This window comes from Typopeltis vanoorti, chromosome 2, assembly GCF_054136105.1.
Source record: "Typopeltis vanoorti isolate ZY-2024b chromosome 2, IOZ_Tvanoo_1.0, whole genome shotgun sequence".
Taxonomy (NCBI): domain Eukaryota; kingdom Metazoa; phylum Arthropoda; class Arachnida; order Uropygi; family Thelyphonidae; genus Typopeltis; species Typopeltis vanoorti.
The window spans coordinates 74,927,811-74,942,074 of NC_143550.1; the positions used below are offsets into that span (position 1 = coordinate 74,927,811).

At 35.6% G+C, this 14,264-nt stretch overlaps 1 protein-coding gene across 1 annotated transcript in view; it reads left to right on the forward strand.

The window, feature by feature from the left end:
• LOC150109184 (acylamino-acid-releasing enzyme-like) overlaps positions 1-14,264 on the forward strand; it is a 467,476-nt gene that overhangs the window by 22,211 nt on the left and 431,001 nt on the right. The window contains exon 2 of the mRNA XM_090411884.1: positions 10,506-10,738. Coding sequence (XP_090268010.1) covers positions 10,506-10,738 — 233 coding nt within the window. The remainder of the gene's footprint in view (positions 1-10,505; positions 10,739-14,264) is intronic.

Here is a 14,264-nt window from a genome sequence, read left to right on the forward strand (position 1 = left end):
ATAATCACCTACTTTATACTTCCGCATGTGTCCATTTTTGGCAGTAACCTTTTCTTGTTTCATCACTTCCCAAACAAGTACCTCATGGTCACTCTCACCAACCAGCGGCAGTGTCAACAGTTCATTTACAACTACATCTTGTGAAGTTATCACCAAATCCAAAACATTAAAGCCTCTAGTTGCTTCAATCACATGCTGCTTAAGATACTTATCTCTCAGAAATTCCATAGACTTGCTCTCTTTATTTCCATACATTATCTCCTCCTTCCATTCTATATTGCTGTAATTAAAGTCTCCCATCAGATCACCTTTTTACATGCCTAACTAATTTGCCTAAACATTTCACAGTTGGTATTCTCTTCATTCAGTGAATTCTCTACATTATGACAGATAGTTGAGAAATCATGGGAATATAACAAGGATCTATTTAAGTTTTTTTTTTTTAGATCTGGAAAAGGTAGCACATGACAAGGTTCCAAAAGAAAAGCTGTTCACAGGCTCCAGCTATATAGTATAAATGAGACATTATACAGAACAATACATTTGTCTATATTCAAGTTGTAAGTTAGTAATTAGAAATGAAGAAGGTGCTGTAAGATGGTTTGTTGTAAAATTCAGGTGTGTGCACTCTTTTCTTACCCTCTGCTGTTATTCACCATTTATATGGATCACATTATTAAAGACAGTTGCATTAAATCTGAATATCAAAATTGGAGATGTTAACTGCAATAGAAAGAAAAAAAATTATGAAAATAGACAAGAACATGGAAAGTATCAGTTCCATGTTTAATGGAGAACTCTCTACAAGAACTAAAATATTTTAACTATTTACAGTAAAATGAGCAAATTAAATATGGAAATATACAACAGAATAAGCAAAGCTGGTATAGTTGGTAACCAGTTGAATAAATTTTCAACTTTATTAATAGTTGATGGAGAAAAATTAGGGAAGTGAAAAGCATTAATAGCAGAATTACCATATATGTTAGCATATAGGACGACTGGCATATAAGATGAGGCCTAAATTTTAGGCTATTTTTAGGTTTTGAGCTTCTGTCGGTTGCATAAGAAAATGTCTTATGCAACCGACCCCCCCTCCCCCCAATTTCTTCTTTCTTGTATTAATTCAATGTCAGGTATTGTTATATCAGTTATTTTTATATCTATGCATATCCGTTATTTTTTTGCATAGCTTTCAATATACTTTTTTCTTTTCCTTGACTACCTTAACTTTTTAGCTTCCTGAGTCCACCACGAAGTTCTGATCTTTCTCATACAGCCACACAACATGCCTCTTTGGCTGAATCAATCAGCTTTTTTCTGGAGATGCACTGCAAACCTTGAAGAAAGCTGATTGATTCAGCCAAAGAGGCATGTTGTGTGGCTGTATGAGAAAGATCAGAACTTCTTGGTGGACTCAGGAAGCTAAAAAGTTAAGGTAGTCAAGGAAAAGAAAAAAGCATATTGAAAGTTCATGTAGGGTAAGTCAGTATGTGCTTTGAGAGAACACAGAAAAGTGAAGAACTGTGTAAAACTAGCTAAATGAAAGGCATAGGAAGACTTTGGTAAGAACATTGAAAATATATATCAGGAAGATGGCAAAATATGCTATTGAAAAAGTTTAGAAATTATTATTACTACTAATAATAATTTCTATAGATAACTGCATTGTCAACATCTACAGTTCACTGCTCTGCCAACTGAGCTACCAACATGGAGGAAAGAGTACTCTTAAAGGAGTCAAGAATGAGACATGAAACCTAGGGATATTCTAAGGAGAACCTAATTACTTGGAAATTAGTTTCTGGGATGTGGAGTAATGGAAAGATTGCTAAATGAAACAAGTGACAGCACACTGATAGAAAACATTCAAGAGGAATGCAGTCAGAAGTACATATCAGTACTTAGGTAGAACACATTGTCTAAAACCTGAGCTGTGGAAAGTCACCTGGAGTAGACGAAATTCTATCAGAAATGCTCAAATATGAAGATATAAAAGTTTTACAGTGGTTATGTGACATAATTCAGAAGTCTTGGTTAGAGGATCGAATTCCAGATGATTGCTTTCATAATACTCATCTATAAAAAGAAAAACAAAATTGAATGTGAGAATGAATAATAAATAACTAAGTTTTAAACCCACATATGTTTTTTTTTATTAGCACTGAATATACAGTATTTTGTCAACATCTTTCACTGTCTATATGGCTGATGGCATCTTTAGAAGGTTATTTAGCATAAGGAAAAACAACTAAACTTTTCCCAACAGCTGCTATTTCTATAAATTTAAAAGACTGGAATGATAGTTTAATCATGTGTATCAATAGGAATGTTATATGCAGTCTCTACATTGTTGTGTAAACTCTGTATATAATTGGAGTTTACGCAACAACGTAGGGACCGCATGTAACATGCCTAATGATGCATGTAATTAAATGTGCATCATTAGGCAATATGATTCCCATAGTTCTAACAATTCTCTTGTGGTAATCTCCAAACTTTTTAATTTATTTCTGATATCTACTTTGAATGCTTCATTTATATGATTTAAATAAAATTTGATACAGTCTTTTTTTTTTTCCTTCTGTGTTTTTCAAGGCAGCAAAAACACATGACTGTGTTTTTGCTGCCTTGAAAACTTTTGACTGTGTTTGGCACTTCTCCACCTTCTGTTGGCAACAATATAATTACTGTTTGGCATTCTATGTGTACAGTTTTATGTTGTTGAAAGTAAGTGTCTGCAATAAAGAAACTGTTTTCAACATAAAACTCCAACATCCTTTCTCCTGCTTCATTCCTCAGTCCCAAACCAAATTTTCCAACGATGCTTCGTTATTCTTTTTCTCCCACTTTTGCATTCCAATCACATAACATCTGTAGAAAATCTGTTTTATCAGATTTTCTACTGATACTGTACACTACTGTACACTATTTGTTGCAGTCTACTGTAAAATCTTCACTTGCACTTGTAGTAGGTGCATACATCTCTATGGATATGATATTCACTGGATATGCCTTTATTCTGATTAGAATTATTCTGTCAGACACTGGGCTGTAACCCAAAATTCATTTTCCATACTCTCTTCTATGAATGTTACTCCATTTCTTCTAAAACTTTCATCTCTAGAGTAATAAATCATGAAATCATTAGTATCAAAGTGACCCTATTCCTATCCATTTCAGTTCACTAATTCCTAAAATTTTAACTTCAGTTCTTCTAATTTGTTTCATTTCCTTGAAACATGCTTCTTACATTCCAGATTATTTTATGTAAATCAGAGTAAAGCAGAGACATCCTCTGAAATTAATTGTATCAGAAGTAGAACTTCCAGCTTGTTAATATCATTACTCCCTCTGCAATTCCCCAGTAGCCATTTTAGTGCCTTCCAATCTGGGTATCTTATCTTCTGACACCATATCGCAGTAACTTAAGCCTCTGTACTGAAGAGGCTTAAGTTTCTTGGCAAAATATATACAGAAGTGGTTTGCCATTGCCTTCTTTTGTGTGTTTAGCCAAACTTGGTAAGGCAAATACTTGGGAGAGAAGTCAGATTCCTGCTGTAAGAGACTAAAAAAAAAAAGTAGGAGAGATTTATCCCTAGCCCTTGAATACTCTATTAGCGGGAAAGGAGGGATTCATCCCTAGCCCTCGAAGAATAATAGCATTGGGGGAACCTGAGGTCCAGTATCATGTACCTCAGGTTCACCACTCCTATACTCACTAAAATGAGCTCTTGAACCTAATTAGAAGCATAGCTTAGCTGAAAACTACCATAAGGTGCTATGTGAAGAGATGAACACGTTTCTTAAGTAAAAATGTGCTGTTGGGACAGAAATTTTAACAGGTATGCTATCCTACACACTATTAAAAAACATGTTTTTGGACTTAGTTTATTAGCTCAGACATTGGTATTGGCTAGTTTTTTGAACTCTTTTTAAGAAACTCCATACATTTTAATGAAAGAGAATGGCTGGATAACAAATTGCCAGATATCGCTTACTGTATATATATATATATATATATATATATATATATATATATATATATGGAAATTAATAAGGTTTGAATGGCTAAACACCGAGAAACAGAATGGGGTTTAGGAACACTGCTAGTTTCGTTAATAACCAGCTTCTTCTGGTGTCTAACTACAAAGAATTATATACACAAAAAACTACAGAAACATTACATAATAACGGCAACAGATCTAGTATAAACTGCGGTATAGTTTAAACTGGATTACGTGCTACAGTTCCAGCTGTATGTAACTGCGTGTGAGAGATATTGCAAGAACGCCAGTACTGAACAGTAGAAATGTGCGTATCAGATAAATTGTTGCTCAGGCTATTATTCAGGTGGATTGAATCAAGTGAAATTTCTTTAGATTCGAGAATGCGTCTCAAGTTCATTATAACATTTATGTATGTTTGAAGTTTGAGACCAGTCTATAAGATGTTGGTGGCTTTTGTCGGAGTTTATAGAGAATAGGATGTGACTGGGGAGAGCGCTAGCTCGGTTCTGTTGTAGGAAATATCTCTTTGATGTTCCTCGACACGGAAAAGGATAGATTTATCCGTCTGACCGTAATAAGGCTTTCCACAATTGCACATAATCTTGTAAACTCCTGGGTACTGAAGGAAATGATGTTTTTCTTTAGGTCGACTGAGGATGGAATGGAGTTAAATGAAAGGAAACGTAGTGAAACATGTTTTGATGTTGAATTCCTTAAGAATTTTAGCTAGTTTTGGAAAGAGAGAACTGATAAAAGCCAAAGAGATATACGCTCTTGGGGGGGATGAGTCTTACGTAGTAGGTTGACAATGGCAAAAAGAAAATTTTCAATATTTTTTAGAGAGAAACCATTGTTGAGAAAAGTCCTTTTTAGAAAATTAAGTTCATTTTGAAGTTCTATCTCATCTGATAATAATGATCTGGCTCGATGTGCCAGGGTGGATATAATGCCAAATTTCTGTGGAGGGTAGTGATGGGAGGATGCATGAAGGTATCTGTCTTTATGTGTAGTCTTTCTGAAGATGGAGATTTTGATATTGTCAGAGCATCTTGTAAGTTTTAAGTCTAAACAAGCGAGACAGTTGTTGGTCTCTAGTTCATAGCTTGAATTTAATCTTGGTGAAAGTTGTTGAGATGATGCAGAAAAATGTTAAGGTTATCTAGGCTGTGCTCCCAAATGAGGAAAACATCATCAATAAAACACAGCCAGATTTTAGGTTTTAGTGTAGACGAACTAATTGCTTTTTCTTCAAAGTCTTCAAGAAAAATATTTGCTATGAACGGGCTGCCCATGGCTAATCCTGAATTTTGTTTAAACATCTTGTCTTCAAATCTAAAGTATCCTGAATTGACACAGTGTGAGAGTAAGGCAAAGATTTTCTTAGATAATTTACTCTTAAGGAGATTGAGAACTTCTTGGGTAGGAACATTTGTGAAAAGAGACACTATGTTAGAACTTGCCATTAAATCTGATTTGTTTAGTTTGAGGTTTTTTACCTTCGAAACGAAGTAAAATTAGTCAGCGGAATTTTTTATATAAGAAGAAGATTTTCCTGTTAGGTGTCTTAAGGAAGAGATGAGATATTTAGACACATTGTAAATTGGTGAGTCGATACCTTCAATTATTGGTCTTAGGGGAGTATTAATTTTATGGATTTTCGGAAAGCCGTATAATCGTGGAATTAAAGGATAAACAGATCTGAGAGAAAGACAGATGCGCCTTGGTAATTCTGAAGTAGTTTTTAGAAGATTGTTGGTTCTGTTATGAAATTCTCTTGTTGGATCATTATTAACTTCAGAGTAAGTGTCTGTCTCCAATAATTCAAGTATTTTGTTGCGGTAGTCAGTTTTGTTCAGGATGACTGTGGCATTCCCTTTATCAACTGGAAGAATTATGTCTTTATTTTTCTTTAAGTTTTTAATGGCTAATCTTTCACTATGAGAAATGTTCTCAGTAGTGGGGGGGGGTCTAGCATTATTTATCATGAATATAGCATTTATACGTAGAAAGTTTGCTTCTTGGGTTGGCAGAGGGGATGCAACTTTTTCTATCTTTGTAAGGAAAAGTTCTTTTGGAATGGAAATAGGTGCAAGAACGAAATTGAGGCCTTTTGCAAGAACACTTTCTTCCGCCGATGAAAGAGAATGAGGTGATTTGTTCATAACTACTTTTTTTGAAAAGGTAGAGGCATAACGAGATGAGGAATGATCTTGCTTGTGACTTAGATAATCGAATTTTTTGATAAGTTTAATTTTATTTGCGTTTTGGGATTTTGAAGCTTGAAGTGCACTAATTTCTTTTGTTTTGTTCCAAGACAAATTGTCAAGAGAATTACTTAAGTGGTTTTCTAGTGAAGACTTCTTTAAGTCTTCACTAGAAAACCACTTAAGTAATTTAGAGAAAAGAGAGGCTAGGTTACTTTTGGTGTCTACGATACGTTCTGACAGAAGTTCCAGTTTAGCCATATGGTAAATTCTTTGAGCTTGGATTGTTTTAATTGATTCCTCGAAATTAAGAAAACGAGGTATGATTGAGTTGGACTTACATCTTTTGAGGAAAACTACTCTGTTGATGAATAATCCAATGCTTCTGAGAGTTTTCTGATAATCCTTGATGAGAAAATGTATATCCTCATCATAAATTATGATATTTGAATTCATTTACTCGGTGAAAATGATATGGAAATTAATAAGGTTTGGATTACTAAACACCGTTTAGTCATCCAAACCGTTGATAAACAACTTCTTCAGGTGTCTAACTACAAAGAATTTTATACACAGAAAACTACAGAAACGTTACATAATAACAACAACAGATCTAGTATGAACTGTGGTATAGTTTAAACTGGATTACGTGCTACAGTTCCAGCTGTATGTAACTTTTATCAGTTCCCTCTCTCCCAAACTAGCTAAAATTCTTAAGGAATTCAACATCAGAACGTGTTTCACTACATTTCCTAAACTCTATTCCATCCTTAGTTGACCTTAAGAAAAACATCATTTCCTTCAGTACCCAGGAGTTTACAAGATTATGTGTAATTGTGGAAAGCCTTACTATGGTCAGATGGATAAATCTATCCTTTTCCGTGTCGAGGAACATCAAAGAGATATTTCCTACAACAGAACCCAAGCAATCACTTTCTCCAGCCACATCTTATTCTCTATAAACTCTGACAAAAGCTGCCAGCATCTTATGGACTGGTCTCAAACTTCAAACATACATAAGTGTTATAATGAACTTGAGAGATGCATTCTCGAATTTAAAGAAATTTCACTTGATTCAACCCACCTGAATAATAGCTTGAGCTACAATTTATCTGATACGCACATTTCTACTGTTCAGTACTGGCGTTCTCTCAATATTTCTCACATGCAGTTACATACAGCTTGAAATGTATCACGTGATCCAGTTTAAACTATACCAGTTTATAGTAGATCTATTGTCATTATTATGTAATGTTTCTGTAGTTTTTTGTGTATATAATTCTTTGTAGTTAGATGCCTGAAGAAGTTGTTTATCAGTAGTAGTATATGAAACAGTAGTGTTCCTATTAAACCCCATTCTTTATTATTCTCAGTGTTTAGTCATTCAAACCTTATTAATTTCCATATCATTTTCACCTAGTAAATGAATTAGAATATATATATATATATATATATATATGTATGCATTACATGTATAGCAGTCATTTGCATTTTGTGTGGTCGTCTTGTTTATTAAGTTCACATTGGTATTATTTATTAATACAGGTAGTCCTTGACTTACGGCAGCCAAAAATTATTATTAAAAATTCTCTAATTTAACTTTGTCGCCAGCATATACATACATATATATCACATTACTTTTGTATAAGTCCGTGCATTTAGTCAAGTGGCTATGTGCTTCGCAACCATATGACTGAGAAAGGCGTGTCCTGGGTTCGATTTCCGGTGCCGACATGAGGAGCTTAAGGATCTTTCTCAGACATAGCCAAGTTAGCCGGTCTTGGGCGTAGACTGCAGGATTTTTCTCCCCAGTTTATCTGGGGTTTTTCCTCCTGCAAGTAGGTAACTGGCCCCACGAACACACATAGCTAAGACATAGAACACACTGGGAGGCATAGGGCTAGCCACCTTATCCTCGGGATGGGTACTGCTTAAAAGGGCTAAAGAGAGCTCCATAACAGGCCACTAGGCCTAATACCTGATGGGAAGAAAAAGAAGACTTATATACACATTGCAGAGTCGTCATTAGTCGACAAGCAAAGCCTATCACCAATACGCAATAGCTGCTGCTGCTATGATTCACCCACTTCTAACTTATCAAGCCTTTGACACTTTAGTTGCTAATCAGCTGTCTAAGTGTTCGTTTCTGTTGTTGCAATTTTTGTATCTCGTCGTAACCCTATCATGTCCAGTAAGAGAAGTAATACTACTCATTAAAATTCCAACATAAAAAAAGGCGTGGATAGCTTTAAGTTTAAATGTTAAAATGAAGGTGATTAAAGCATATGGCAACGGAAAGAAAGTCAGTGAAATAGCGCAAGAAGAAAAACTATCACATTCATCTGTTTCCACAATTATAAAAGATAAATCAAGAATAAAAAAGGAGGCAGTTAGTATGAAATGTATAATTTTAACAAAAAAAAGAGAAGGGCCAATTCATGAAATGGAGAAGCTTTTAACGATATGGATAGATGATCAAATCAACAAGAATATTCCTTTCAGTTTGTTTACAATTCAAACAAAAGCACGCAGCCTATTTGACAATTTAAATAAACAACAAGAAGATAAATATGGCGAGCATACATTTAACACTAGTCAAGGTTGGTTTTATCGATTCAAAAGCCGATTTAATTTACATAACGTATGAATAATGGGAGAAGTGGCTAGTGTCAATTTTGAAACTGCTGAAATTTTCAAGAAAAATCTGAAATAAACACATATCAAAAATAATAATAATAATTTAGTTTAATCCTTTATCCCAGTGAGAGCAAACAAAGTTTGCGCCTGAAAATATCTTCAGGACTGAATATAGTGTTGTACTATCTTACCTGGGTAAGTAGTGCAACTCGTAGCAAAGGTGGAGCAACCTACCAACACTCCTATCCCAGTATCTCCCATAAAGCAGTAGCAGGTCATCTTTACCTATAGGATTTGCCAAAAGGTTTGCCACCTTTTTTTTATTAAATTACTCTGGATTTAGAGAAAGATGTTGAAAGTTTATTTTTCACTAGGTTAGACTATAATAAATTTAGTTTAATCCTTTATCCCAGTGAGAGCAAACAAAGTTTGCGCCTGAAAATATCTTTAGGACTGAATATAGTGTAGTACTATCTTACCTGGCCTGGTTCCCACTGAAGAGACCTCAATAAAGGTCGAAACTAGTCTGGGTAGTGGCCAATCCCTTAATGCATAACAGTATACATATCCACAAGGAGATGTGTTTTGCATTATGGGAGATACTGGGATAGGAGTGTTGGTAGCTTGCTCCATCTTTGCTACGAGTTGCCTGGTGTTGTACTACTTACCCAGGTAAGATAGTACAACACTATATTCAGTCCTGAAGATATTTTCAGGCACAAACTTTGTTTGCTCTCACTGGGATAAAGGATTAAACTAAATTTATTATAGTCTAACCTACTGAAAAATAAACTTTCAATATATCAAAAATGGTGATTGTTGATATGTGTTTATGTATTTTTTTCTTAAATTTTTCTTTCTTAATTTTGTATTTATGTATTTATATGTGCGCTTGGTTAGCCTAGTGGCTGTGCACTTCGCAACCGTATGCCTGGGGAAGGAGTGTCCTAGGTTTGATTCCCGTCGGTGACGTGAGGAGCTGAAGGATCTTCTTCAGCCATAGCCAAGTTAGCCAGTCTTGGGCATGGACAGTAGGGTTTTTTCCCCATTTTATCCTGGGGTTTTTCATCCTGCAAAGCAGGCAAACCAGCCTTGAGAACTCAATACTACAGGGCATAGGGCTGACCATGTTATCCTATGAACGGTTTGAGGTCTGATGATTAAATAATAAAACTCTCGACACCGCAAGGTAAAAGAGGGGAAAAGGAAGATGAAGTATTTATATGTATATATGCTAATAAATAATTTATAAACGTTTATGTAAGTTTATACAATTTTAACCGTTTTAAGTTAAATAGAAACCTAATTTATGAAAATATTATAACAGAAATCAAACAAATCAAGAATTAAAAAAAAAAAAGTCCTCGACTTACGATGGACACGTTGGAACAGAACCCCATTGTAAGTCAAGGACTATCTGTATATCAATGAATTCTACATTAACACTTTCAATCTTTATATAAAAATTATTTTCTAATCATTGTTTTATATGTAGATAATTTTTTTAAAATCTGTTTCCTAAGAATAGTTATATTTTAGTGTATTGAAATTTTTTTTTTTTTTTGAGTTAATAAATTAATGTTGTATCTTAGTGAGACAGATATTGAATAATTTAATCCACTTGTAATATTTATACATATTGAAACATTTGTAGGTAGGTAATGCTGTTAGTCTATACAAGGATTATGCCACCATACCTGTTCCTGTTTCAGCAACTATACTTCCAGGAGATAAAGATAATAATATGGTTATACATTCTGCGTGGACTGTTAGAGATTTAGAGCGCTCAGAAATGGTAAAATTTTCTGAATTTCATTCTGGACAGCTGAATGATGGAGGCCAATTTGAAATTGCTTGTGTTGGAATTCCTTGTGACTGTTCATCAGAGTAAGTAAATCAGTGCTTGAAAACAAAATTTTTGTGAGTTTCCATTAAAATTAAAATTCTAAGATAATGAATGTTGTTAATCTTGCAGGATATTGATTCTTAATTGGGAAAAGGAATGAGAATGCTGAGCAGGAAACCAAAATCAGTTTGTCCTGAAAAACTATATATTTTTATGTAATGACGTGTCATCAGCTGTGAGTTTTCAGTCATATCCAAAGTGAAACAGATAAGAATTTACTAAATAAATTCAGCTTATGCATCCAAATAAGCAGACATGTAAAAAAACTGTTGTATATTATTATTATTTGATTCAGGCCTTCATGGAGTCACAAGACACATCGTGGAGGCTCAGCCTAGAAAATACGAAGTCTGTCGTACCACTCTCCTTTAACTCATTGACTGTTCATGTTCTCAGCACTCTATCAGGCAATGCATTCTGCTGTTCAACCACCTTCCATGCAAAGAAACTATTCCTCACCATCTTGCTCACAACCTCCTTTCATAACTTTCAGGGATGGCCTTTGTTCTCATTCCTTCTCCCTGTTCCACGAAATGAAAAAAAACTCCCCAATGTCAACCCTGTAACTATCTCTCAACAGTTTAAAGTCTCAATCATATTGCTTCTCCTTCTTTTATCTGCCAAACTCTGCAATCAACATTCCCTCACCCTGTCTTCATAACTAAAATTGTACAGTTCTGATACCATCTTTGTTGTCTGCTTCTGCAGTTTCCAGAGTTAATTTATCCCTTTCAAATCCTAGGAATCAAATTTGAGCACAGTAGTCTAAGTGTGGTGTGATCAGGACTTTAGACAATTGAATGACAACTCTTTTATCTCTGCACGTCAGCATCCTTCTCGGTATTGCAGCAATCCTCTGGGTTACCTTTACATTATGTTCCCTGAATTTCAGGTTTCTATCAATCATCACCCCCAGATACGTTTCCTCCCACTTCATCCAGTACAGTTCCTCAAACAGCATACGCAGCATTTCAGTGATGTATCCCAAACTTCAAGACTTCACATTTAGCTGCATTAAACTGTACCTCATTCATTTGTCCATCTGTCCAGTTTATTCAAATCCTCTTGCAAGGCTACCACATCTGCACTATTACTAATAACCTTTCCCAGCTTCACATCATATGCAAACAACTGAATAACCTCCTGCAATCTATTGACAATGTCATTAATATAAAGGTTAAAGAATACAAGTCCCAGTACTGAGCCCCTGTGGGATCCCATTTGTAACCTTCTGCCTCCATGATACTGCTCTCCCACACACACACATCTCTGATACCTATCAGATAGCCAATCCTGAATCTAGTTCACTAACCTGACATCTAAACCCATCTACTGCAACTTAAATATCAGCTTATCATGTAGTACCTATCAAATGTCTTTGCAAAATTAAAAAAAATGGCAGAATATGCCTTTCCCTCATCAACTGCTCTTGTCACTTTATTATAAAAGGTGATTCATATTACTAAAACATAGCGCCCCTTAACAAATCCTTAAAATCCTTACTGATGCTTACAGATAATATCACCCTTATCTGCCGAATGTTGTAAATGATCCTTGACTAATTTCTCCAAGATCTTAACAACTACTGATGAAATACAAACTGATCTATAGTTTGACACCTCCAATCTGCTTCCACTCTTATACATTGGCACTATCTTGTCCTCCTTCCACTCTAGGTATTTTTCCCATGGCCAGGCCTTCATTAAAAAGGCAGGTCAATAGAGCTTCCAGTTCTTTAGCACATTCTCTCAAAACCCATGGCAAAATCCCAGCCAGTCCCATTACTTTATTGACATCCAGAGTACTCAGTATTTGAAATGCATTCTCTTCTCGCATTTCTAAACCTCGAAGCTGCCCTATCCTTCTAGTATTAAAACCTACTTCTTCAGGATCAAATACCCCAATAAAGTGTTCACTGAACAGTTCCACTATGTCTTTTGCATCAGTTAATCTATTCCCATTTTTATCCAACAATGTCATTCTTCCACAATCATTTCTCCTCCTACTGACCACATAGCAAAAAAAATTCCTTAGGATTTTCTTTGGATCTCTTCTCATAATCCAGTTTTGCCTTCCTTATCATACTAGTCACTCTCCTGGCCTGTCTTTATATTCTTCAAGCATTTGCTCTCCACCCCTCTCCTTATATCTCTTCCATAACCTCTTTTTTACCCACAGTTAATGTTTGATATTGTTTGTCATCCACTGATTTTTTTTACTTACTTAATCCTCCTCTTTTACCTTTATGGGGTCGAGGTCTTTTAATAATTTTCAATTCAAACTTGCAGGTGATTGACCTACAGAGTTCTACATAGTAGAGATGTTCCTCTTTGCATCACCTATGCTCGCAATTGTGGGAGAAGTTCAGGTTACCTGATGTTTTGGTTACCCTACTTCCTGAGATGGGGACGATGTATTTTCCCCTACTCAGGTCTCTCCCACTACCCTCCTGCTTTCTCAACTAGGCTTAGGACCAGCTATGACACAGTTTTGTCATCCATTTTACACCAAATTGTGTTCTCTTCTTTGCTCACAATATACAGCTTCCTATTGCTGCTAATAAATATTCCTTCACAGGTTCCCAAGCACTGATGATATTTCACCCTTTCAATTCCCCCATCCATGGAACTGTGCCAAGTTCATATCTAAGACTGTTATAATCACCTGCATATAATTCCACATACATTCCTTTCTCTTTGAAGTCAAACCCACACGATCACTCTCCCCAACTGGGGGCAGAGATGCCATCTCAGTTATAATCGACTCTTCTGATGCAATAACAAAATCTAAAACTCTTGAACCTTATGTTCCTTCTACTACATGTTGCCTAAGATGTTTATCCTTCAAGAATTCCAGAAATTCCATTCCCTTATCCTAAACTCTATGCTTCCTGGCTTGTAGCAGCACCCTACTAAATATCCTGTCAACCTCTATGTTACACCATATGCTTTCAAAATCATTAGTTCCATTGCCTTCCAAATCTTCCACTCTATGAGGACATAGTCATCACTTATCATAAACAGCTGCCACCATGTTTTCCCTTCCTATCCTATAGAAAAATGCTATACCCTGCTACTTCTGTTCCTGTCAGTATATCATCTTCTGTCAACCATGTCTCAGAGATCCCAATAATCTTCGGACATGCTGATGCTATCAGCACTGCCAATTCATCTCCTTTATTCTGGATACTCCTGGCATTAGTATAAAGAATCAAAGCATTGTGCCTGTTTCTATATCTACCATTACCCCATCCAGACTCCACTGGATTCAGCATGTATTTCCCCTTCTCCCAAGTACCTATTCCCACAAGAGGCTATCCCTGCTATTATCCATCCTGATAATTCTAGTTTCTCTGCATTGACACACTGACTTACTCAGAGAACAGCATTCTCTCTAAATGCCTATGTCCTTCCTCATTCAAATGCAAGCTGTCTCTCACATACAGTTCCTCTCTGTCCTCAAATGCCCTCCAAGCATCCACATATTCCAATTCTCTCTTTCGATACA